Below are 27,599 nucleotides of genomic sequence, written 5' to 3' on the forward strand. Positions count from 1 at the left end.
AAACGCCTCTTTAACCAGATTCATGATATAAAGTGATATTTGGATTTTTTGAACAATAATGGTCCTGATAACCCATGACTCACTGAAACAATGTTTCTGTTCTTTTCAGGTGAAACGGTCACATGTAGAGGCATTAAAATGTCTCCAGGTGATTTATAAGCTGGCAGGTGGAGTTCAGATGAGCAATATGAGCGACATTAAACCTTTCATCAGGCTCCTTATTTAAGAAATTGTAGTAAAAATGTTTTGGGGCATGTCATGTATAGAAAATATCTTGCAATATCTTGACATTTGCATTTGTAAGCTCAACCAAATAAATGTTTCAGATGTCCTTATATGAGTGAAGGTTTTGTCAGCTGATGTGCCTGAAAAAAATGTATTTAAAAAAAGATTAGTTAAAACTATTTTTGAAGCAGCTCACAGTGCTTTGAACATAATCTTCACAAAGTTTTACAGTAACAGAAAAGATGTGAATCCCTGCAGCTTCGTTCAGAAAAATCCCCACATTAAACATGGCATCCAGAACAGGAGAAAACCAAACAGAGACATCATTACCCAGGCTAAGTAAAATTAGAGCTACTGCTTCATAATGGATATAACTGACATGACCTGCAATCATTCATCGAGAGATTTTAGAAGACATGAAAACCTGGTAACTTCTACTGAGGAATGGGGAAGTAGCTGTGAAGCATCAGGCTGGACTTGAGTTTCCACAGAGATGAACTTTATCGAAGGGGAACGCTTTATCGCTTTGGAATTTTGTAATAATACGTAGGCCTAACATATTTGCTTTCTCTTTATACAGTAAAAACAATATACTAAACAACTGGTTTTGCATGAATTTGAAATATAAAATTTGGTATAGAAAAATACATCTCTGATTTTATTTTAACCCCCCCCCCCAAAAACAAGCAAAATATTAAAATGAAGAAACAGAAGCACAGAAATGTAGTTTTAAGCAAAATCCAAAGTAAAAAAAGAGAGAATTAAAAATGATATTTTCTATCCATTCAGACCAGAACATCAGGAGATCCTTCCTCACATCCAGCTGTGGACCCGTTCAGATTAGCTAATAGGAGTCACAGATCCTTAAAACGCTGCCAGTACTGACCAAGTCACACTCAACCTCACATGTTCTTTTTAAGTCCAACAGAAAATTTCACTTTATTCACATCATAAATTAAATATATTAAAATTACAAAAGGTGCGTGTGTTTTTATTGGGAAGGATTTTGTGAAATGTCCGAGTGGATCTTCATCTGGCGATGGAGAGTCTGGGTGCGTCCGGTATGAGTCGGGCTTTTGTGGCGTCCAGATGATGATACTCCTCAATCAGTGCACTGAGAGAGGACAGCGCCTCAGAGAAGGCGCTCTGCTCCATGCCGTCTATGTGCAGATAGTGGTGTAAGTGAGCCTACACACACAGGGAGAGACAAAAAAACAAAACAAAACAAAACAAGGATGTTAGGGGAAAAGAGCAGCACCATGCTGCCTCTGCCATGCTTGGCTCAAACTGCATTTCCATTGACCTTAAAATTGTGCAAGTTGGAATTACGAAAATAAATTCAATGGAACCACGAAAATTAAAAAAAAAATTTAAAAAAGTGTCTCACAACTGAAGGACATCAAACCTTCAGAAGCAGAAGTGGCTGAAGCTCATTGTGCAATCTGCATGGAGACACTATCTGTGTCTACACTGGAGTCACCTCGTGACTTCATCAGCTGCACATTACAGCTGAAAACCGATTGGTGAGTTCGAGATCTTTCTGCTTTGTTGGATGTTTCTAGGTCTGAAGCTTCACTTCGGTTTCAGTGACACGATGTGAGCTTGGAGGAGTCAAACAGATCAGTCTTTATTTTGCTTGACTGGAAAACATTCCCTCCAGAATACACATAGCTTCTAGATGTGGGCTGTCAGTCTTAAAGTCTTTGTTTATGTTGGACGAAGTGTGGATTTGATACAAACCATATCAACCTTAAATGTCTTGTACATTAAAGTTGCATACTGTACCTACTGTATCTAGACAGAATTTCACTGATAAATGAATAAAAGCCTAAAATAAATGTAACACTGATTTCTATGACAGCTGTAAAGATAAAGGTTTATGCAATAATCACCTTCTTCTTGTAGAGCTTTGTGAAGCGGTCTCTCAGCTCAATGAAGGTGGGCTTCACACAGGTGTTGTTGGCCAGCGCCAGCAGGGAGTGGGTGTGTCCTACAGGGGGGACGGAGCACAGGCCCGTCTTCCAGCCCTCCTGATTCCACGACACGAAGGGCAGCGATGGTCTCAGCCTGAGGACGGACACACAGAAGATGACCACTGCAGCTCTGATGCTCACATGGTTCGCTTAAAGCAGTCGGTTAATAAAGCAAATTAAAAAAAAGACAAATACCTGGAATGTACAGATCAATATTCAACAATACAGACTGTTCACAGTTTTACTATTAGTGAAATTAGAAATGCACCAAACCGATATCTGTATCTTTTCTGATATTGAAAAAAATCTAGATCAGGTATTGTGACAATGTGACCGATCCGTAAGGGCAGATCTATTCAGTCTAATTCTATGCTTTATTATTTTATTTGTTTTAGTCAGTTTCAGTTTCTTTATTATTTATTTTCCATTGGCTGTTATTATTCTACTTGCACTGATTGAAGAAACTCATGTTGTTTCAACATGTTGACCAAGCTGATGAAGCTGTTGCAGTATGTCAGTGTGCTGTACTGGTGTAGAATTATCACATAAATGTGTAATTCAGTACATTTATGTCTGTGTTTTAAAAAAAAGACACATTTTAAGTCAATTCAGCTATTTTTCAGTATCGGCTTGTTATCAGCTGATACTAAAGCTCAGGTTATCGGTATTGGAAGTGAAAAAAATCTTTTAGCAATGTAGCATTGAAAAAGAGTCGCAATGTAAGTAGTACTAGTAGTGAACACAGAATCTGGACAGGTTCTGTGTTCTACACACAGAACCTGTCCAGTCGAAACAGGTTCTATAGAACCATGTTAGCAGATGGATGAACTTGCTAACAGGCTTCACAGATACCTTTTCTTTAGAGGTTAAGAGAAGCTTGACCCAGTGAAGACCAGGGGTTGGATGGTTTAGCTTTGAAAAAAGGTTTCTGGACAAACCAGGCCAGTAGTGGTAGTGGTAGTGGTGGTAGTGGTGTACTGGAAAAGCAGTTGCCGTGACAGCAGGAACAACTAGAAGTCAGCTTCACCTTCTCCAGACTGCCAACCACAGTGGAGTAACATAACAGGTGTGAATAACAGGTGAGATTTTTGAGTTATGACTGAAAGGAAGTGTTGACATGACAGTCGTGGTCAGACTACATGGTTTCCATAACAACAGACAATGTTGTCACAGTTCTGCAGATATGCAGCGGTCAATAAGTATCCCTATCAGTGGAGGAGCAATCTTGTTTTCTGTTGAAGTTTGGATCTAAAAAACTTGATTTGACTCATTTGAAGATGAGAAGATCTGCTTTTTGTCATGTGAGCACATGGGTGATTAAACTGAGGAAGATTCACTTTTCATCAAAAACTGGAAATTAATTTAAACTCTAATTGCCGAGTTTAATAGTTGTGTATTCATATCTAAAAGTCACATGACAATATCCAAAAATGTTTTATTAATGAAGTTATTGAGTAACAACTTTTTACAGGTTTTAAGATAATGTGAAGGACGTAAATTTCACCAGAATTTCAACATTTAAAATGCTGTAGATGTAGAAGTTTTTATGCAGTTGTTGACTTGCAGTACCTGCTAGTCAAATCTGGCTTGTTCCTGACAAAAAGTAAATATTACTATTTAGAAAAAATTACCATGGTGCTAATTCTGGTACATATTGCAATGATGATATAAGTTCCATCACTCTGTGACCTTTAGCCTTTTGTGGGCTAAAGTTGCTGTTGCGAGACTCTGTCAAAGCGGTTAAATATTATGTTAGCATGCAATAAAAAGCTAATTCATAACACTTGGAATATATTGGCTAAAAATTATTGCACTCCAAACAGTCCTATGAATATTGCAACAATGAGTAATAATAGTCATTAGTTAATGTCATTGATATTGGCAAAAAGTTACCAAAACCAAAATTCAGTTTTTCAAAAATTTAAAATATTAATTTGGAGCAATACAAAAATACATTTGTGTTTTGATCTACACAATCACGAGGTAGAAAGACTCAGCAGTTCTACCCACAGAGTGGTAAGCCAAAAATTGATCATGATTTAACTTCCCTTTGGGATTAATAATGCACTTTAAATGCAACATGTACTGACAGTGCTGTCTCCAAGCCTGAAAACTGAGTGGAAGGAAAAGGTGTGATAGTGAAGGCGCACATGCATTGTTAAGTTTGAGAAGCAAAACCAATGTAAGAGTGTGTGGAATATTTATGAGGTGTGGACAGCTGAGTCTGAGTTTCAACAGCTTGTAATTTACTTGGGCGAAGGCTGAAGAGGAAAGACTTTATTAGGGCTGCACCCACAAATCAGCCCCAAATTACTTGATCTTAGCAGATTGGTGATTGGCTAGTGCCTACATGTGAACCTGAGCTTATCCACTGATCTTATCTAAAAAGGTTCTAAAAATCAGACACAATCCTCTTTGCTCTGTTATGAGAAAGGTTTGACTGACAGACCAACCCACCCCGTCAGGTCTGCACAGGCATGGTTAACAGTAATCACTCTACTGTTGCCAACTATTTAGCGACTTTCCAGACCAAAACTATAAATCTAATCAGCAGGTCAGGCTTATAAAAGACCAGAAAGCTGCAAACGGTGTACTTTATAGCTATTTATTCTATTAATATGTTCAAATGAATCTGGATCAGAACCCCATAATGTGATCTGGCATCTCAAAGACTATTCAAACAACAGTATGCAAACACAGACAACAGATCACACACTGACATTATTTAATCTCAGCTTTTCCATTTTGGAGAAACACCAAGAGCAGCCCAGAGTGAGGAACTGGTAGAACCACCTGTCAGCAGCAGCTTTAATTGGTCCTTTCTCCTCAACTTTAATCAGCCGCTCAGATCTTCATGGAGGAATTTCAGTTCACTCTTCTTAAAAATCGGTTTGAGGTTTAACTAGGCCAGGTTGGTCGCTGCTGTGTGGAATCATTCAAGTTTGGGTCGAGCTTCAGCCATTTAGTTTCACTAAATATTATTTAATTCAGGAACAATCCTGCAGACCTAAGCAGAGGCAGAGAGAGACTAACCCTTCCAAACAAACCACACCTGTTCATACTTGCTCTGGTGGTGGAGATAAAGATCTGGGCTCTGTGGTAATTTCACTGAAGACTAGGTGATCCGCCCTCAGGGTGAATTAGCTGGGATATGAAGCAGGTGATTGTAGGACTGGTACTAGTGCAGACAGCCTGATTAATTCACCAGCTAGTATCAGCTGGGGACACTTGAACAATAATAGGCTGTTAATTATTAATCAATCTAAGAAATAGTTGCTTTCAGAGAATTTCTGTATGTAAAAAGTCTACATATAAAATCTACAACAGGCTTTTAAAAGTAACTAGCTTCAAACTATGATCCATATCCCTCTTCATTTACTTCAACAGAAAATGCTCATGCAATAAAATAGTCTTTTTCCTTTTGGAAAAGAGAATTCAGTTTGTTTTAAAATAAGAATCAATTTCAGTTAATTTTGTTGGCTTTCAAAATAAAATATTTTACATAGTACAAATTTAAAAAATAGTTTTTGTTTTGCCAGGCTAGGAGAGTTTTATTTTGTAGCAGCGGAGATAAAAGTGGCGCTTTGAATGGAAAAGGTCGCTGACCTCTGGGCTATAGTGCAGAATACTCTCTGCACCCACATCTACACAAGTCAACAAATGCTTTTTAAGCATTGCTGACAAACTCAGTATGTGTATCATTGCACAGCGGAGGGAGCAAACTGCAAAAACACAAAATCTTACAAAGTATTTTTTGTCTAGTTTCTGGTGCAAATATATCAGTAGACTCAAAATAAGACAAAACTAACTTGCAAGTATCTTTTCAGCAATAGGAGCCTGTTTTAATTAAATAATTTCTTAATATTAATATAAAAAAGAGTACTATAAGGAGATTATTTCACTTATAAGAAGAGACATTTCCATTGATAAGAGAAACATTCTGTCAATGGAACTAGTGAAGGACGTATGGACTTGAAACAAGCTCCTATATCAGGTGTACTAAGATATTTGCACTAGAAACTAGACCAAAAATACTTGGCATGGGAACAAGGAGAACACACACATCCCAGAGACAGACCCCTGCTGAGATTCCAAGCAGGAACCTTCTTGTATGCCAACACCTGACCTCTCCCTTCCCTCTCAACTCTTTTTTTAATAGAAACTTCACACACAGATATGTGCTCTGACACCAGTCTGTGCTTCGATTTGTCAGGAAAACGAGCTCAGGGCAGCAGAAGGGAGGCAGTCATGAGTTGGTGCTGCCACTGCTGAATGGGGGTATTATAGGAACACATGAGGGTTAAGGTCATGGTGGAGTTTCTAAGGGTGGGTGAAGAAACTCCTGGCCTGTTTTGGTGAGGAAATGGAGGGGGAAGGGAGGAGTGAGGTCTGATATTCTGACCTCTCGATGTTCCTGCGGAGGTCAGACACCTGCACGTTGCCTCGGACCATCAGAGCACAGGCCAAGTAGAGGCTGTGCTTCGGGTCGGCCCGGATCAGCTGGTGCTCCTTACTGAAGGCGTCGCTGAACATCTGATCCAATCTGGAGTACAAGAGGGAAAATATACAGATTATCTGGTAAATGTTTTTAGGAAAGGTCAGTCCATGTAACAACAAACTCATTTTTAAAGCCTCTTTTCTTTAGATACTGTAAATGTCTTTAAGAGACGCTGAGTGAAGTCTTGTTAAACTAGGAAGGTTTTCTATAACGTTATTTATTAAAGGAGCAGTATTATGTAAAATATACTTTTTTGAGCTTTACATCATGTCATCATGTTATTCCTTCATTAAAAACATACCAGGATGTTGCTGTAATGAAGACTGAAGCTGGTTTGGTTATGGATAAACAATCACTCCAGGGTTAGAACAGCTGATATATATGTTCAGGTGAGTTAGTGAAAGAAGAGAATGTCCGAGTCCAGAATTGAGCTTTACTTGCTTTTAATTAGCTCTTGAGGTTCAGCCATACATATAAGGGCACGTATGTGTGTGTGTGTGTGTGTGGTTTCCTATAAAGAGAAACAAATACAAATTATGAGAATTTGAATGTAAATCCTTTCACCAATAAACCAAATGTCCACAAATGAATAAATGTGTTTAAGGATTACTATAGACTAATAACTGGTTAATGTCTGACTATGAGAATGTAAATAAATAATTATACATAAATTATAATAATAAGCCCTGCTAATAATAGTGTCACACGATAAAACATACAAGAGAAATAAGGCATTTCAATTGGAAATGGTAACACAAACTAGAAAATTTCGGAAGAAATTTAGCCGGGGCCTGCCAAGGCGCGCCCGTGGGGTTCGGGCCCGGCGTCGTCACGCCACAAATCGACGTCGACGCTTAAGAACGCCGCAACGTAATCAATGGCACGCGGAGAACCGCAAGAACGTTAAGCGAGGCGGACGTGCACCATTCAGTACGATTTAAAATGTTGTCAAGGCTTTTATTTTGAAATTTTCAGTATGCTTCATTTCAAAGGGCCAAACTAAGCCCATGTGTAACAGTGCTTTGGATGAAAAAGTCATACAAAGCCAAAAACAGCAATTACATGATGTAAAAATATTCAAGGCTTTTATTTTGAAATTTTCATTATGCTTCATTTTAAAGTTCTGAACTAATACCATGTGTAACATTGCTTTGGATGAAAAAGTCAAATAAAGCCAAAAAGAGCAATTACGTCATGTAAAAATATTCAGGGCTTTTATTTTGAAATTATTATTATGCTCCATTTTAAAGTTCCGAACTAATCCCATGTGTAACATTGCTTTGGATGAAAAAGTCATATACGGCCAAAAAGAGCAATTACGTCATGTAAAATATTCAAGGCTTTTATTTTGAAATTTTCAGTATGCTTAATTTTAAAGTTCCAAACTAATCCCATGTGTAACAGTGCTTTGGATAAAAAAGTCACATAAAGCCAAAAAGCGCAATTACCTGATGTAAAAATATTCAAGGCTTTTATTTTGAAATTATTATTATGCTCCATTTTAAAGTTCCGAACTAATCCCATGTGTAACATTGCTTTGGATGAAAAAGTCATATACGGCCAAAAAGAGCAATTACGTCATGTAAAATATTCAAGGCTTTTATTTTGAAATTTTCAGTATGCTTAATTTTAAAGTTCTGAACTAATACCACGTGTAAGAGTGCTTTGGATGAAAAAGTCAAATAAAGCCAAAAAGAGCAATTACGTCATGTAAAAATATTCAAGGCTTTTATTTTGAAATTTTCAGTATGCTTCATTTCAAAGGGCCAAACTAATACCATGTGTAACAGTGCTTTGGATGAAAAAGTCAAATAAAGCCAAAAAGAGCAATTACCTGATGTAAAAATATGCAAGGCTTTTATTTTGAAATTATTATTATGCTCCATTTGAAAGTTCCGAACTAATCCCATGTGTAACAGTGCTTTGGATGAAACAGTCATATACGGCCAAAAAGAGCAATTACATGATGTAAAAATATTCAAGGCTTTTATTTTGAAATTTTCAGTATGCTTCATTTCAGAGGGCCAAACTATTCCATTGTGTAACAGTGCTTTGGATGAAAAAGTCACATAAAGCCAAAAAGCGCAATTACCTGATGTAAAAATATTCAAGGCCTTTATTTTGAAATTATTATTATGCTCCATTTTAAAGTTCTGAACAAATCCCATGTGTAACTGTGCTTTGGATGAAAAAGTCAAATAAAGCCAAAAAGAGCAATTACATGATGTAAAAATATTCAAAGCTTTTATTTTGAAATTTTTGTTAAGCTTCATTTCAAAGGGCCAAACTAATACCATGTGTAACAGTGCCTTGGATGAAAAAGTCAAATAAAGCCAAAAACAGCAATTACCTGATGTAAAAATATTCAAGGCTTTTATTTTGAAATTATTATTATGCTTAATTTTAAAGTTCCAAACTAATCCCATGTGTAACAGTTCCTGAGTTAAATCAGTTATATACAGCCCATAGCAGCAAATAGTTCTAAAGGCCAGTTCAGTCCTGATCTGTTTCAACTGAGCGGTCCACTATAGATAGAACTACAATGATGCGTATCTGTAGTGCTAATCAGCAGCCAATAGCCTCTTGAGTTCCGTTGCTATGGTAAATAATGGTCTCAGCAGGTGTGAGCTCTGAGCTCTGAGCTCTCAAACACACAATTGTGTGTTTGAGCAAACACGTTTTACTGAAAAAAAGCATTGGAAACAAATCCTTCCTGTCCGGGAACCGTAATACATATTCGAAAAGCGTTTGGAGCGTATCAGAGGCCTATGTGTCTTCTGCGATAGTCCCGAGATTCATATCTGTACCTCACTCAGAGCATTTACAGCGATGAGAGACAGAAATGTTGTGCCCAGATCTGAAATTCTATTCAAATACATGGGAGAAAGCCTCAGACAGCCTCAGAAAATCCTGTCGCATGACTTTGCTCTGAAGCACCGTGACAGAAAACCGTACGGTCTAGATAAATTTCGAAAACATTTTACCGGAGCAGACAGGCGTATCAATGTGAGGACCGATTTTGATACTAATCGTGCGATATTTGTGGCCGTGATGGCGATTTCAAAAATGATTTGGGCTGAAAAAGTTGTCTTCATCTCTCACTCTAATCAGAGAGAGAAGCACTGTAATTTTCGGAAAAATGAGAAACTTTGGGTCGCTTAGAGGCAAATTGTGGACAAACCGTAACTGGTATCGACGAGCCGTCTTCACTTTCGAAGAGATCACAGACGTATCTACAAAATGAAATTTGAATGGCATTTCTAGGTGAATTTGTGACGACACAGCAAATCCTCAAAAATAGGGTATTTCTAGGATTTTGCCCATTGACTTATAATGGGGTTTTTTTCGTAGTTTTTTGCGAATTATGTCGCCACGTTAAGCCCAAATCCCACCAAAAGTAATAGCTCCAATGGCGTGAATTTTCTGCACATTTTGATACCTCATTTGTAGGTGTGCACCAAGCGGTATGAGCCGCATTAACGGTGACGGAAGAAAAATAAAGAAGAAGATTAAAGAGACGCTTCTCTCCGACAATAGTAATAGGTTCCTGCCATTGCTTTGCATGGCAGGCCCCAATAACAGCTGCAACTAATTAACCGAGCTTAATAGCTTAATGCTAAACGGCTAACTTCTAGCTCTCAACAATACAAGTAAACCACACCAAACGACCATAATATTCAACGGGACAAAGTACAAATACAGCTCTTAGACATTTACGAAACCGAACTAAATCAACAACAGTATTACTTACATTCAATGGACGCACACAATAGAAAGAGGTACTAAACGAAGTTGGCCTTGAGAGCCGCACCACTCAATACTCAGATCCATAAGCAAGATGTAACAAATATGAACGTGAAGCCACCTAGTGGCTGAAATAAAATACTACATCTAAAATACTTTGATGAAGAAAACCTAAACTAGAGGGCTGAAAACAAATAATTAACAGTCTTTTGTACAGTTGCCTTGATTCTTTCAAGCATGTTTCAGAAATCCTTTAATCTCCATAGCAACCACGCAACTGTGCAAAACACCTAGCTCCACCTCTGAGATGAAGCTCCTCTGCAAAGCTGCAGATTCCATGTTACCAAGCTTCTGCCTCACAAAGCAGACCGACCCCGCGATTCCCCCACTCAGCACCTTCAGACTAGTCAGCAGAAATTAGCAAACACTTGTTAGAACTTAGAACTGTCTGCTGAGCTCATTATAGGAGCTAGTTCTCAGAGCAACACCAGTAAAAATGTTGTTAAAGGGTTAACAACCCTAGCTATGTTGTAATGACTTCCTGAAGGCGGAGTTTCAGAAAGAGCAGGATGTTTTAAAGAGACAGAGAATCAAATTAGGAAGTAAATCTCTTTTAAGTCATATTTGATACACAGGGTTTCCCCAGTATATTATAGGCCTGGCGCCCGCCATGCTGTACGAGCCTCACTGCCAGGCTAAGCCTTTCTTGTTTATGTTTTCAAGAAAATAAAAAAAAATAAAAAAATTGGGACACTCTACGGGATTTCTCCGTAGGGTTTCTGGGCTCTCCCTTAGAGACAGGGTGAGAAGCTCAGTCATCCGGGAGGGACTCAGAGTAGAGCCGCTGCTCCTTCACATGGAAAGGAGCCAGGGGCATCTGATCAGGATGCCTCCTGCCTCCCTGGTGAGGTGTTCCGGCACGTCCCACCGGGAGGAGGCCCCGGGGAAGACCCAGGACACTCTGGAGGGACTATGTCTCTCGGCTGGCCTGCGAACGGCTTGGGATTCCCCCGGAGGAGCTGGAACAAGTGGCTGGGGAGAGGGAGGTCTGGGCCTCCCTTCTGAAGCTGCTACCCCCCCAATCCAACCCCGGATAAGAGAAAGAGAATGGATGGATGGGAAAAAAATCGCTTTCTTTTTTTTTTTAAAGCCGGATTGCAAGCGTCTCTGTTGCGCTGAGCGTTTCATTGGCGGAACAGATTTATTCCTAAAAGATATGTTTGTAGTTTATGCATTTGAAGCCGGACCAATCACACCGCTGGCGCTTCTGCGCGTTGCCTCGCGCGCTGCAGCAGTTGGATGTCTGAAGTTTGCCTCAGCACAGATCGCGCGCCTCTTTTTACTCAAGCTGGACACAGGCTGACCTGTATGGATATTTACATCAACCCCCTGTGAGGAATTATGATTCTTTCCAGAGTTTCTGATCAAGGTAAGAGTTTAAAACCCATCGTGTTAGCTCTGGTTGCGCAGCTCTACGTTGAACCACAGGAATAACTTGTAGTCGCGCTTTCAGAGGTGCTTTGAGGGAGCGATGAGAATGATTTATATTTGTGAACAAAGGATTATGTTTGGCGTTTCCATCCCAGCACGCTGCCCAGCGCCCGGCTCTGTCTGCGCTGATAAAGTTTATGTCTGTGTTCCCGGTTGGTCGGTGCGTTAGTGGTTAACGAACCAGGCTAACCTCATCATTCAGGTTCAGCCCGGTGAGGAACTTTCGCGCTCTCTTCGTAGTCACGCATCACGCTGGTTTTATATTATTTTATTATTATTTTTCAGGTTACACGAAGCATCAAACCATATCAAATGCTTTGTCCACTTAGAGTTAATGTGCGCGGCTTCGCGGAGATCTCAGAAACTCGTCCCATAAACTGGACCAACCAAATTAGTTTTTGTGTCCCCTTGTTAAAAACTCAACAGACACGAAATGGAAGAGCTACTAAAGCCACATTAGCAGCATTAAATTAAATCTCTCGTTTGTTGCGCATCTCTGCGCAGTGCAGCGGCTTTAACTCATCGTGCAGGGCCGGTCCATGGCTGTATGAGGCCTGGAGCAGAATCTGACTTTGGGGCCCCTCTTGCTGCTAAAAACATCAGCAACTCTAGCAGCTTCTGTGTTAGATTTAGTGAAATCTGGGAGAAGGGGAGTAGTTTCATTGGCCAACCTAAAAAGCAATAAGTTATAATTGCAGTTTACTAAATTGTATTTGTGGGCAAACCTAACTCAAACTCAAAGATTAAACTCACAGCATCAGATTGTTGCTATGGTAACAAAACAATTTAACTATGAATATTGTTCTTTGAACTTTTACAAAGTAAACTTGCCAGCTCCTTGAAATCTTACATATAAATGTTAAACAATTTTAAAAATTTTAATTTATATATGCTGAAACCATTAAATCAAATTTAGAGTGGAGCTGGAAATCTTTTCAGTTTACTAAACAAAGTCATTTTACAAGATAATTTAAAATGCAAGGGTATGTAAAAGACAAAAGCCTTGCAACTCACCTGCTTTCAAGCTTTTAATTTTTGTACCTTCTGTTTAAAACGTAACTCCTCTGCAGCTCTATCTTCCACTTTGTCCGACATCGTTATTAAAATGAAAACCTTTCGTTCAGGCAGCCAATAGTCTTGGTTGGACTCACCAGACACATCAAACAAAGTAGTACGTAATTTGAAATATATAGTTCTAAAGGTTTTTTTTTGTTTTTTCACAAATAAAACCTGAACTTTGGCTTTCGTTTGCATCCAGCCCTCTTGGGTTGTGAAGATTTTGCAAGCCATTGTCTATTGTAATATTAACTCTAACTGTAGTTATCTTTCATAACGCCGGGAGGGAAGCATCTGTTGCTGAGCTTGCTGCTACCTTTTCATGTTCTAGATAAACACTATGGATGCCATCAGTGAGGACGTAATGTGAGCTCAACTCCCAGAGCTCAGTGGGTGGGAAGTAAAAATATCTGCCCTGACAGTATGAAAGCAGACCTTCTAGTAGGAATGTTGACATCGGCCAGTGTGTACAGGGGCGTGAGGCTGGGCACTAGGTAGTGTAAACGAGGGAAGGGGACCAGATTCATGGCGATCTCATTCAAATCCATGTTGAGAGAACCCTCAAAACGTGAAGAACTGAAATCAAAAAGAAACCATTGTGAGTCACCAATCCCCCAATTTCAACAACTTTCACATATGAAATATAAACCAACCTTCACCAATTCCACTGGAAATTACGTTAGGAATAATAAACATTCATCTCATTGAAACAATCCAAACAAATTTGTTTAAGGTAAATGACATTCCTGCTCAAATTAAAAGCACAAGCAGTTGCACAGAAAAAAAAAAAATCAGTCATGACAGTTTCCATTAACTTTGGATAACTCAAGTTTGTTCATAGTTTGAATAAATAGATATTATGTTTCCTTTTTAGTGTGTCAAAAACGTACTTTTATTTGCGAACTATAACAGTTGATCTTGGGTCATATGAAAATGTTTTTATCACTAGTTGCAAAACAAATGTCGATTAAATAGAATTTAGATGAACATGTTTCAGTTTGAATACTTTACAAGTTGGTTTGATACCACCATTGTAAAAAGAAAGGATGTTTCAGTAAGTCAACCACAATCATTTAGCATAAATCAGAAATAACATCTCCAGTATATAACCCGTTTTATGCTAAATGTCTATGGGACATTAAACTGTATTCTTAGAAGTTGATTAAACCCCAAATGTTCATTAATTAAATGCAGCTTCATACCTGGTGATGTTGAGCAGCAGGTTAGCTACTATGTTATTCATGGCATCAAATGGCCTCTCTGTTGGACTGACCCCCCCCTGTCCAGAGGTGACTGTGCTTTCTTTCTTTAGCACACATCCAGGTTTTGCATCATGAGACATGAGACTGATCTTGTTCACGATGTCCACCAGAGACTGGAATAGAAAAAAGCGATGGAAAACATAAAAGAAAAAAAAATAATCAGGGTTTTGTTTAATATGTAACCTGTGGGTTTCTGAAAGAAGAAAAGTGAAACCTGGTTTTCAACAGGCAGGACACAATCTGCATGCTCTGTCAGCTCTCTCATAGCAAGGACACTGTTATAGGGAGAAGTGATGACATCATCTTCTGCTGATGGATACATGGCAGTGACAATGCGACAAACATCAGGAAACTCCTCCTCCAGCAGGCTGAGCACTCTGGTCCCCAGACCGGACCCTGTACCTTAAAGTCAGAGTCAAAGTTACTGCAGTTTACAGGCACAAAGGAAACTGTGGGAACATCCTTCAGTCAGTGACTGGAGAACAGAAAAAGGTTTCCAAAGACTAAAAACTTCTATCCAGGTTGGAGTGCCATCTCGGTTAGATATATTTTTACTGTTTGTGAAGCCACTGTTCTTACTTCATCAGAGGAAGACACACAGGACTAGGTCCAAACCCTGAAGCTTTTATTTAGTTGATATGAAATACTTGGAAATTGAAGTAGAAAATGCCAAAAAATTTGGTCCTCAGTTTTTCTGCAGTTGTTTATAAGTGACTTAATGATGGATTCACTAAATAAGGATTTCTGCAGGAAATGCACTATGACTGAAATCAGATCCAAACTGTCCAAGAATTTGTAAAGCTGAGACACTAATGCACCAAAACTACTAAAATAACTTTTACAATAGAATGTAAGTATTCTGACAAAGTATTGCATGCATCTTATTAATTACATTGCAAAAAACAATTCAATCTCCCGCTGGTTTTGCTCACAAAGAAGTTAACCATCTGTAATTTTATAGCAGTTTCAGTTTAATGTAATCATAATATGAAACGATACATAAAAGTCACTGTTTTAAAGGTTTTGTTGTAGACTACATTGTGAAGATTTTTCACCTGGTTTGCAGAGGTCTCTGGGATTCTGACCCACTTTTCTTTACAGAAACACTATGACATCCTTTCAGTTTCTTGGAGTTGATGACAAAAATGTCAGATATTTCTCCCAAATCTTCTCTGAATCATTAAGATGTTTAAGCTTAATATTAATAGAGACATTTCATACACATGCAGAAAACTGATTAAATTTAACACAATGTATGTAGTCGACAGAGAACATAGAAGAGGTTCAAGGAAGGACTCCTGAGGAACCTCACAGCTCGTCTTCACTGAAGACGACCGTAACCAACCACTTATCCACAGCAAAAGATCTCTCAAGCAAACAAAGAGTTAAATCACCTCAAATCTATAGCGTGTCTCTAAATCTCTAGATAACTTAATAAGATGCAAATAAGCCACAGCGTTGCATGCAGAACTCCAGGATAATAAAACTATCAGCAGCAGCAAGCAGCTAATCAAGTGAGTACTCAAAGTAATACTGCCTCTGTGCAATTATAAGGTCAATGAATAAGGACAAGTCTGTACAAATGTCATTTTTACCAGGGACTATTTATTCCAATACAGTGTAATGATGTTCTTGCCTCAAACTTAAAGATCCTTAACAACTGGTTGTGGGCTTATTTGGCCTGCAACTTTCACATGATCCTCCCATGAGGCAAGATCCTGCATGGAGCTCCAGACAGAGGATAAACAGTATTTCTTTCATTTGTGAATGCTTAAAAGCACAGTTGCCACCATCTCTCCAAGAGTCTTGCTAGTCATCTTGTAGTCAGTTACAGCCACATGCAGATTGACCACCATGTCCCTGATATGCAGGCAGCTCTTTGGTCCGGCACATGTTGGGTGGAGAAGTTGCAATGGAAGACACTGATTCTGTGTACAGACCTGTGCTTAAAATGTAGTAAGTTGGGGTCACTAGTTGGTCTGAGGGAATATGACATGGAACATAAGCAGTCTGGAGGAGACATAAACCTACATGGGTTGTAGAAGGTCATATTTGAAATGTATTTCTTTTCCAAATTTGGATATTATGTAAAATTAACAGCATTGTCATTCTCAATTTAAAAAAAAGCTAAAATTCTACATCTTTGGTCTGTGTTAAAATGTTAGCATTTATGGGGCCCCTGAAGGTCTGAGCCTTAAGCAGCGGCTTAATTCATCTATGCCTTGTGTTTCCTCTAAATTTGACCAGTATCACGTTGTGTTTTCGGTCACACTGGCTGGCTACCTAACTGAAGTGAAAAGACAAAAAGAAACACCGTCTTGATATACAAGGTGTGTAAATATCAAGTTTCATCTGAATGTTTTGATGCAGAAATGAAAATAAACATTGGAATAGATAGGTCAGAGGTCAAAGAAAACTACAAACAGGCATCAGCCAAGAAAAGATAAGTAATGCAGGGAAGGTAGGAACACATGGAGATCCTCTGAACAGTAAATTAACTCATTTGTGCAACAGGGGGTCAGAGGGTGTGTGTGGCTTACCTCCTCCCATTGAGTGAATGAGGAAGAAGCACTGGAGACAGTCACAGTGTTCGGCTGCCTTTCTCAGTTTGTTCACTATGGAATCCCTGTAGGCCGAGCCGTACGTCAGGTTTCCAACAGCCCTGAGTGGATAAAGATTAATACAATGGGACCAATGGTTATTGATTAATAAGAAATAGTAAATGGAATACAATACATTCTTTACTTTTTTTGCAAATACATGTCTGACACCTTGAAGTAAAATCCAAAGTTGTCAATTACCTCCAGAAGTCACCAAATTAACAAACACCTGTATGTAGTTTGAGTTCAGTATGAATTCAGATGTGCCATTTTTGTATTTAAAGGGGCAGTATCATGTGTTTTCCAGGCACATGGTGCCATTTTAGAGCATTATCAAGTAACTAAGTTAACTTCAGTTATTATAAACTGCTGTACATATCAAATATGACTCAAAAGAAATTAGACTTCCTAATTTGACACCTTGAAATTGGGCATTTGTCTCTTCAAAACCTCTGAAACTCCTCCTTCAGGAAGTCATCAGAACGTCACTCCTCTCTTGACCCTTTAACAACATTTTTACCAGCGTTGCACTGAGAAGTACGTAGCTCCTATAATGAGCTCAGTAGATGTGCATTTCCACCGTATGTTTGCTAATTGCTGCTGGCTAGTCTGAAGGAGTTGGGTGGGGGAGGCTAAGGGGCTGGGCTGCTCTGTGAGGCAGAAGTTCATAAGATTGGAAGCAACAGTTCTGAGGAGGAGTTGCCCCTCAAAGGCATGGGTAGGTCCACCCAGGAGTTTTGCACAGTTGAATAGTTGCCATGGAGATTTAAGTATTTCTCAAACATGAAAAAAATCAAGGCAACACTCCAGGTATGTTTTGGATGAGGGAATAACATTAGAAGATGATGTGAAGCTAAAAACTGTTGAATTTACATTTTGTTTTGTTTGGGCATGTGACAGAGTTCATGATTCAGCACAGAATTGCAGAGGATTTAACAGGAGCTGAGAAGCAGTGTAAGCAGTGGGCAGGGAAATATACATGAAACAATTAAATATTGCTTATCAGACATAACAGCAAAATTAACAACAGACATTAGTATTGGCCAAAATTTTCAGATAGGTGCGTTCCTAATAAAAACCAGACAAAATGTGAAATGTAAATTGTTTTTCCAAGGCAGTGAAACTGTTGCCGTGTTAAGGAGATTATGTGACACTGAATGTTACACTTTTCATAATTGTTTTCACCGGAATTTCTCGAGCCTGCCCCCTGGAAACGGAATGAATGACAGCCAAGACATTAGCCTGCGCTTTGACACGAGATACAGAGATTAAGATTACAGGATGAGCTTCTTCCCAGTGTACAGCTACAGGTTAAACAGGCCAATTGTTCTAGAAGAATAAGACATTAAAGAGGTTTTGGGTGTCTTGTGGGAACTCCCCTTTAATATGCCTCAAATTCTTTTCTCAGTGAGTCACTAGCAGCTCTGGTTCAAGTGCATCTTTTCTTTTGTTTTTAACAGTAACTGTCACGCGGCAGAACACATGCAGAGGACATTTTCACACGTTCCATAATTGAATCCCTTTAGTCTTTTACTACAAGTAACAGAATGTGTGTGTGGCCTTGTATTTCATCCAGGGTAAGGACCATTTTGTTAACAAATACTATATATTTTTTTGGACTGACTGCTCCTTATGGGGACAAAAGGCCCCAGAAGAGGGTTGTTTTTTTGGTTAGGGGTCAGGTTTAGGATTAAGGTGTGAATTGAGTTCATGTCAGACTTAGGGCTATGTGTGTACTAGCAATGGCTATGTTGAGGGTAAAAATCGGAGTCAGGGTAGGCTGTAGAAATGAATGAAAAACCAATGGAACTCAATGCAAAGTCCCTATGAAGATAGAAAGACTTACAGTGTGTGTGCGTGTGTGTATTGTCAGTCTTAAGTGTTTCTGTGTTGCCTTGTGATGGACTGACGACCTCTCCAGGGTATACTACCCTTTCACCCTGAAGATAGACATCAGCCCCTACACGACCCTGCAAGGATAAACGGATATAGACGATGGTTTGTAAAATGAAATTACAGATTAGTTTGGTCTTATAATGTAGTTGTGCTTTCAAAAAGTAACATAAAATTCTGTTTTAGCAAAATGTTTCACTTCCTTGAACCAAAACAACAACAGCCAAACTACCCCTGAGCACAGCGCCTTGAGAAATCAGTGTGTCGTAACAGAATGTGTGAGTGGTTGTAAAATAGCTGTAGCATGATAAGAATGATGGTGCGCCACAGTTGCTCCACCCTGACAGAACTCCTGTGGCGTGTCTGTCTCTCACCAGTTGTTGCCTGAACCCGAAACGTCCGTGAGGAGCTGAGCGCTGTCAAACACTTCCCTCAGTGGGCCCTGCAGGATCCCGTGGACCACGCCCTCCTCCATGTCGATCAAGACCGCCTGAGAATGTGGCAAATCTCTGAGAATGTGGACGCCTTAATACTATCACACACGGGCACTTTCCTTCAGTCACTGCAGGCAACTCATAGCTAAGTTTTAACTGATACTGATTGTCCAGTAGACTCCCCAGAACCAGAACCAAACATTGAGAAGCAGCATTCAGCTTCTACACACCACAAGTCTGGAACAAACTTTCAGAAAACTGCAAAACAGTCAAAACACTGAGTTCCTTTAAATCTAGACTAAAAAAAAATCACCTGCTTAGAGTTGCTTTTGAAACATTATTAACATTTTTAAACATTCTGATATGTATCAGTGGCACTTGACAAAATGTAATGCTTCAATTGTTGACTGTGTTCTATGACTTTGTATTTTTATAATGTTAAGCATGTTGAACTGCCTCGTTGCTAAAATATGCTATACAAAAAAAACTTGATTGATTAATTGATTGATGAAAAAGATTCCAATGTTGTGTTTTCAGCTGCTGTGGTTTGCTTTCACACTGCATTGTCTCAAATAAACCAAACCCTTTGAAAGACCTGTTCCTCCTCTCGCCTGTGGTGGCGCTACACCAAGAACCACTGGAGGAAACAGAAAACCTCTGAAGAAGACCCCGAGTGTAACTTCCTCCTTCACAAAATGTAAACTAAAATGGTTTAGTGTCAGATTTTAATGGCTGTAGGCTTTAGAGTTTCTTGGTTTTTACATTTCAAAACACAATTGAAAAATAAAACAACCATGTCTTCCTGTTTTAAAAAGCCAAATGTAAAAATGTGAAACCAAATTAATTGAAAATCCACAGTGTTCTTGTTTGTGATATCTTTAGCCAGAATGAAATATGTGGTGGTTGTTTTATATGTAACTTTTCAGAACCGGGCAAGACAAAAAAAATAGAGGTTACAACTAACCAACATTTTATATGTCATTCTGATGATTAATCAGATTAAAATAGGCAGATTCTGTACGTTTTTCATTTAACCACTTAGGCCTGTAATGTACAACCTTAGAATCATATTAAACACAAAAAATTTACACATTTTTAAATAATAAAAATATTGTATTGTACTTGGATATTTTTGAACCATTTTGGCATAATCACTTCTCAGGATATTTTTGTTTTAGCAAATTGCCTTTTTCTGAGTCTGCATGCTCCATTTAATGACACTTAGTAAATTTGTTGACGATTTCAATAAAACAATTTATCGTGATTAATTCAATCTATGGTTTCAGGCCTATTCTCCAGCTGTTTGGTCAACCTTACATGAAAATCCCATAAATTTTACATATAAAAGTCACATGTGAAAACCATGTTGCAAAGGAAAAATGAACATGTGGCTGAAGTCATCAGAAGTGCAGCAAGCTGAACAGGAGGCAATGCCAGAAGAAGAGAAGCCATCCTACAAACAACACCTCTAACATCTGCAGCCGATGCTGCAAAGCCGCATACGGAAGTTGCGAGCTATAAATAATTTTATTATCCTAACTATAAATAGTGTAAACAGTTAGAATAATATATTTTTCTTTTAAAACATGCCCAGTACAGTGGGTGCTGACATGGCGTGACATAAGCGTGCCAACATTGTTAGGTAATTAGGAATAATTGCAACAGTTCATTGAAAAGAAGACAAAGCAGCCTTCCGCCTAACAAAAACATGAAGGACGGGTCAAAATTCACAAGAAATTAACAGAATGGACAAAACAATAAGGGATTTTCTCTGAATGGTCTGACTGTAGGAGACATTTATAGAAAATCATCTGTCAAGAGAAGAATAAAGACACCATGAGTGCAGTGCCATGACTGCAGTGAAACATCAGGGTACAACCCATGAGTGGAGTTCCCTTTCACCAAAAGGAGTAGGCTAAATTGCAATTCTACCAAAGAACACTGCAAAGAATGAGATCAAGACACTTTCCATGAGTAACTTATTCTAAAAATGGAACAATAATTCAATGGTGATAGGTGCACTTTGCAATGAAAGATAAAACTAGCTCAAAGATCAGAACCTTGCAAGTCTGGAGCTGTAGTGAGGGTTTGAACCCAACTTGGAGCCTGTGGTCTGTGGCCAAAAGCAACTGGATACAAAGGAGGAAACAACTCCAACTAACTACATCTGTAATGAAACAAGAACAGGGAAGATCTTCTTGAAACATTACATATTTGCTTTTCATTCATTTGAACTGACTGATGAGTCTCTTCCAAGATATTGAGAGATGAGACATAACTCATTTCTGTTCTGAAAAGATGGATCTGAAGTTACACATGGCTAGCTGTCCAGTGAGCACCAATACCAAACAAGTATTAAAGATTCAATGCATACATAGAATTATAAGCTTCTAAGTATACATTGTATAAGATATGCTAACCAAAAAAGCATACAGCTTATTATGGTCCTAATGGCAGCAAAACCCCCAATAGTTGAGCTCCATGAGTGACACGATTAATATAAACAGCAGAAAATGACAACATGTGATAGATTGAGGCATACTGCTATCGTTAGAAGATGAAAGTTAAAAAAGACCCTGCTTGACAGGAACATCTGGTACAGTAACAACTAAATGACTTGGTTGTGTTATTATAATAATGACTCAAATTAATGTGCTAGGTAATGATAAGTTGATTCTGTTCAATAAAAAAATAATTTATTGAAAAAGGACATTAAATGTTGTTGTACTTCATTATGGAATTTTCTTCAAAGAGCCGTCAGAACAGCTAGAGGACTACATGTGTAAGAGAGTAAAGGTTTTGTCACAGTCTTCCTAAAGCAGACAAACTTTTTCTATCCTTGAGAACTCTCAAGCTATTAAAAATAACACACAAATATATCTCCAAGATCATCTAAGTTACATAAAGAGGTGTTTTCTTTTGATACATGTGTTCTTGCAAAAGAAAAAGCTGGAGTTGGTTGATTGTTTTCAGTGCATCAGCAAAAGTTCTACTATAACTTACAGGAAACCTAAAGTAGGGAGATAATGGGTTTCATACGACAGCACTGAGAAAACTAATAAAAAGTTAGTTTTGTTCCCCACTTGCCCTACAGACCATATGTGAGGTAAATGGCTTATGTATAAAACTTAAAAATGTATGAAAATGGCACAAAATCATAAATTAAATGAAATGTTTCTTTCAATTAAATTTGCCATCCCCTTATGCAAAATAACTGAATAAAGTCTAGAGCCATTGGTCCATTATTTCTAGCCTCTCACCAGCGGTCTCTCTGGAAAAGCTGCCAGGCCTGAACAACTTCTTCTACAGTACAAATAAAAGAATAATTACAGCATTACACACTCAGCCCACACTTGTTTTGACACTTTTAGAGTACCAGATGGCGCTTGTTAAATGGTGCTTGATGGTAATTTGTTTTAAATCATGGGACAGTACTTAACAATGTATTTAACTGGTTATTGAACTTCAAAAGGGCTGCAAAACATGCTACCACATTTTTGTTTAAAAAAATCTAGCACTTATTGATTTGTCATAATTTGCTAAAGTTTTCGCACTGTTTAGTGTGAAATGCTTCAGACAGATGTACAGTAGTCTTGCAATTGTAAAGTTGTGGGTTTGATTCCAGCTTTCTCCCATCACATATCAATGTGCCTCAGTTTGCCTCGCAGTGCTTGAAACACTGAAAGCAGTGTTTCAGTGTATGGTTGTGTGCAGTTTATTTTTAGGTGAATGTGGTTGTAGTGTTACCTATACATTCAATCGATCTTCATGGACCTGTTTTGTGTTGTAGCTGGTTGCCTATGAATAATGTATCCTTTGACTGACTGGATACCCCAGTGTGACATCTGTTCCTCGATGGCTTGGGATGAAGAAATCTACCTAGAAACCTTTCATACAAAAACATCCGTATAAATATTGTGCTTTTTTGTACACTCTATTAACTCAACCTCTCAGCTGAACATTTCTTTCAATTGGATGGAGTAAGCTATTTTTAATAATGGTATTTTTTTCCATACTCTACAACAAGTTTTTGTTTTTATACTTTTATTTTGTGTAAATCTACATGCTTTAACTTTCCTGCCACTTTGCTGCTGTTGGACCTGAAATTTCCCACTTATGTACAAAAAGGCCATTTCTATTCTGTTCTGTCCTTTTACACAGGTGAGTTTGTCACCAGGTAACAAACTCACTGGAATCATTTATAAACGCCTCCTTTTCTCTAATCTGTCTTCCACTTTTTGTTGAGCATGTTGGGGCCACTTCTTATAGTAATTTAATTAATTGAAAAACATTTCATAATACTTAAATCTTGTAAAACGCTGTTTGGAATTTCTTTTTTTGTGTGTGCCATTTTAGGAACATCGTTGTTACCCGGGTGGGGCAGGACTTACTCTAGCCTTCAGGTGTTGGATCCTCCCTCCAACATAACAGGCTCCACCATCACTTTTCCTGGAAACATGTGTCAAACATCAAAATAGCTACAGCTATTCCGTCTCCACCTTTCTGTGAATTAAGGTGCAATTACCTTGGAACCACATTACGGAAGAAGCTGCTGAGGGCCTCGTCGTACAATCCTCTCTGAGGAAGGAGGAAAACACAAGATGTTAGGACGAGCTTTAGGGCCAAACAACTTCTAGGATTCTCTTTGAAAAAAGTTAGATAGATTTTTAGGTTGCTGCACTGATCTGCATACTTCATTAAGGTGCAGCAGTTTTGTTTCCTGGTACAGTGTTACTGTAACTGAAAGGTATGAAGGATGAATTATTAATGATGCAAGGCATTTTTACCTAACAGAATAACGTGAAAACAGTTCACTGCAATTTCCTTTACTTCAGATACTTTAAGCGGCATCGTAGAGAAGGTTAAAACCAAAATTTATATTTAATTATTGTTTGATCTAGAGCAATAATCACATTCTCTGGGGAGAAGAGGAAGTGTTGCTGAAAATGAATATGGCTAAATCTCTGCATGTAGTGAAAACAATCCATTGATAAGGAGAAAATAAAGACATTAATTGAAATTGTTTATAGTGCTTACATTCAGAAAATTTTAAGTCAATAAGGCCATCCATTTAAAAAAAACATACGATTCCTCATTCTTCATGTGTTAGTAAAACGAGTCACATTTTACCATCCAAGCCTTTCGGAGCCAGCATGTTCATGCAAGAGTATAACTGCATCTGACTGCGCTCCCAGTGTTGCTAGTGTTTAGGAGTCTTTGCATTAACATAACCAAATTTAAGATTTATTCATCTTTTCAGTTTGTCTCCACATATTCCCTGGATGTAGGTGCATACAAGCAGTGAAGCATCCAAAACATGCAGGACACCAAAGTTACAAAGGACAACCATTTTAGCTTTAATAGGAGCCAATAATGAGTCCAAACAATAACATAGAACCCTTTATTATAAGCCATTTCCAAAACGAGAGCCATAAATGATTCACAATGGAAAACAGCAGATCCCTCCTCACTACAGTTCTTATTAAATGTGTTCATATTCTTCTGTTGATGATCTGGTGAATATCTGGCGCCATCCTCTGACTGAGACCATTATTGGCCCTGCTGGCAGAGACTACCAATGTTGGACATTTAAATCTGGACTTCATAGTTATTCAGATAGTCACAGTCTCTTTTGGCCTCTTGGATGAGACGCTGATACACTCAGAGTAATTTTGGTTGACCAGTCACTCCTGGGAAGGTTCACCACTCTTCCATGTTTTCACCTTTAGTGGATAATGGCTCTCTGTAGTTCACTGAAGACCCAACACCTTGGAAGTTACTGTAACCCTTTCCACACTGATAGGTGTCAATGACTGTCTCTCATCTGTTCATAAATTTCTTTAAATCATGGACTAATGTGTTACTTTTTAAAATCTTTTAGCCTACTTCATGTTGTTAAAGGTTCTATTGAAATAATTTCTTGATTCTACACTCCAGATAAAGGGTAAAACCATACGACTCCAAACCAGACAGACCTTGAGAGGAACATCTGTTCCCTCAGGCCTAGGAACAGGAATGAACTGCCAGAAATCCTATTTGGACATAGTGGTGACAAAACTTTGGTTTATTCACTGGGCAAACGGAAGCTGATAACAGAAGACTTCTGAGAAGTTGTTTTTGTTTTGAACTTACTGAACTGCTCTGTGCAAGGTCACAGGTGCATGTGAAAAGACTGTCTCTTTTGTTATAAGCTGATGGAAGTCCCATAGTACATAACTGGTGGCTATTAAAGAGCGATAAATCTACTTCTTTCTTTTCTCTTGGATTTGCCAAAAGTCTTAACCGTCATTCTTTTCTTTGACTCTTAAATAAAATGATGACAGAACACATTCTGTGTTATTCTTGATTCAATGTTAAGTGGAACAGTGTCTCATATCAAAATAAGATTAATTGATCTCCTTAACAACAAATCGGTGTACCGCTAGTAACTCTAGCTAATTTGGCTGTATGCTTATGGTCACTATCCATTTGGAAGATCTGACATTGAACTTCCTGGCTTAGGTCTTTAGATGTTGCGTTAATATTTTCACATTGTTCTCTCTTTATGATGCCATCTATTTTGTGAAGTTAACCAGTCTTTCCTGCAGCAAAACACTCCTACAACGTGATGCTGCCACCCCACATTGTCATTATGCCCCAACACTTTTTGTTACAACAGGTGACACCACTAAGGGCTTTGTCCCTGAGCATATTTCATAACTGTATTCTGCCTTTTCTTGTTGCTTTTGGGTGAATGGCTTTTTCCTGAAGGAGTGGTGTGATAGTTGAATATTCCCATGTATTTAATGCTTGTATTCAACACATATTCAAGAATACAAATCCAACAAGAATATGGTTTTATTTATGGTACTTTTGATGTAAAAGGAATATTTTTGTATAATAACTTGCAAGAAACAGATCAGGTAAGAAGCTTATGTGTATTATACTGATGCTTTTAAGTAAATCTGAAAGCGCAGTTGAACGTGGTCGTACGTGCGCGCCTACCTTGTTGACGTGTGCGTGCTCGCGCAGAGCCAGATCCCAGAATCTGCAACCGACCTGGTTTCCACACTGCCCGACTGGAAGAGAACATTTCAGTTTAGCTAGCAGCCGTTCTTCCGAGGTTATGTATTAAATTGGCGACATATAAGAAATCATTTAAAGCAATTTCCCAGAAAACCAAACCAAACCACAGTTTTTCGGGAGTTCAGCTTACCTTGAACAACAATTGACTGAGTCATAACAGCAGCGAACCAGAGACAGCAGCACCAGCTATACTGGTTAATGCTTCAGTACCGAGAAAGCAGCGGTGTACACAGGACTTTTGAAGGCTGTGTTAAGTCGCGCCTTCACTGTGTTTGGTCCGGTATTGATGACGTAATTGCCATAGTAACAACATGGGCGGTGCAGCCGTACGTAGAAAACGTAAGTCTGTAAGCCGATATCCCGTTATATGAAATGGTGGAAGTTGTTTTTGTTATTCACTTATAATGTACATAAATTGAAATCTTAAAGTTACAGGCGTTTCATAGCAATGGTTCACGAAATGTACTTTCTAAACTATTAGCTTTTTCACAGCCCGAGTTACGTATTACACAAATCAAGTGGTAGACAGACAGACAAATTATTTCTGTCTTTTAAAAAGAAGTTTAGACAATTTCTCCATCTCTGAAATCTGTCAAAATTGGAAATAAACTGGACAATTTATTGCTGGGCAGTAATTATTTATAACAGTCACTCTTTTTCGTAAAAAACAAACAAAACAAAAAAACTCATGCATCTTTATATACGTACAGGGCGCTGTTTCTGGTTCCCCAGCCTGTCCTTAGAACCTTGTTTATCACAGAAATGCGTTCATTGGTAGAATCTATAACAATTAAAATGCAGCCTTGTCATTCTTTAAACCATCTTCTTCTTTAGAAGAAGATGATCCACTGCCTTAGATCCACTTTCTAAGGCAATGGATCATCTGCCTTAGAAATTTGTTGTTCGCTCCAAGCTGAACTATTTTATTCTTTTCCCTATCAGGTGCTGCTCTATCCCTCGTACCCTTCTCTCGTCTTCTTCTCTTGCCTCTAATTTGTTGTCCAGAGTACATGACCTGGTTGTCCCTCAGATAAGCTCACTTCACACTTTTTATTGCCATCATAAATCATAGTAGATCACACTAGCAACTTGTTCAGCTGTTCTTCTGTCATAAATATCTCCTCATGTCCATTCATCTCCATCCCTTCCTCCTGGTCTGGACTTTCCTCTTCACCTTTCTTGTGGGCTGGTTGCTGCTTTGGATAGTTGATCCCAGGAAGTGATCCGTCTGCAGAGTGTCTGTTCCTCCCTGTGTCCATGTCATTATACTTGTAAACGAACAAATTTGAGCAGTACTTTAATAGAAAATAACCAATCTTCTCCTAATTATGTAAATAAGCTAAAAAAAATAGATAAGC

The 27,599-nt window shown here is 38.5% G+C and overlaps 1 protein-coding gene across 1 annotated transcript; it reads right to left on the bottom strand.

The window, feature by feature from the left end:
- Window positions 1–200: 200 nt before the first annotated feature.
- On the bottom strand, window positions 201–26,514 carry tube1 (tubulin, epsilon 1). Its single transcript, XM_032584536.1, has 12 exons — window positions 26,372–26,514; window positions 26,161–26,234; window positions 23,702–23,754; window positions 23,568–23,625; window positions 19,117–19,232; window positions 16,790–16,911; window positions 14,464–14,651; window positions 14,190–14,362; window positions 13,423–13,563; window positions 6,601–6,741; window positions 2,118–2,292; window positions 201–1,413 (listed from the first exon to the last, which is right to left on the bottom strand). Exons 1-12 carry the CDS (start codon window positions 26,394–26,396, stop codon window positions 1,255–1,257), a joined length of 1,425 nt encoding a protein of 474 aa, XP_032440427.1. The 5' UTR covers window positions 26,397–26,514; the 3' UTR covers window positions 201–1,254.
- Between the last annotated feature and the right edge of the window lie 1,085 nt (window positions 26,515–27,599).

This window comes from Xiphophorus hellerii, chromosome 15 (genome assembly GCF_003331165.1).
Source record: "Xiphophorus hellerii strain 12219 chromosome 15, Xiphophorus_hellerii-4.1, whole genome shotgun sequence".
Taxonomy (NCBI): Eukaryota; Metazoa; Chordata; class Actinopteri; order Cyprinodontiformes; family Poeciliidae; genus Xiphophorus; species Xiphophorus hellerii.

What these genes read in the sequence shown, in the direction of transcription:
- tube1 (XM_032584536.1), bottom strand. Translation starts at nt 26,396, where the DNA reads ATGACTCAGTCAATTGTTGTTCAAG. An exon ending in TCAGTCAATTGTTGTTCAAG is followed by an intron (nt 26,235 to 26,371) that starts GTAAGCTGAACT and finishes GTTCTCTTCCAG; the next exon opens with TCGGGCAGTGTGGAAACCAG. An exon ending in TCCAACACCTGAAGGCTAGA is followed by an intron (nt 19,233 to 23,567) that starts GTAAGTCCTGCC and finishes CCACATTCTCAG; the next exon opens with GCGGTCTTGATCGACATGGA.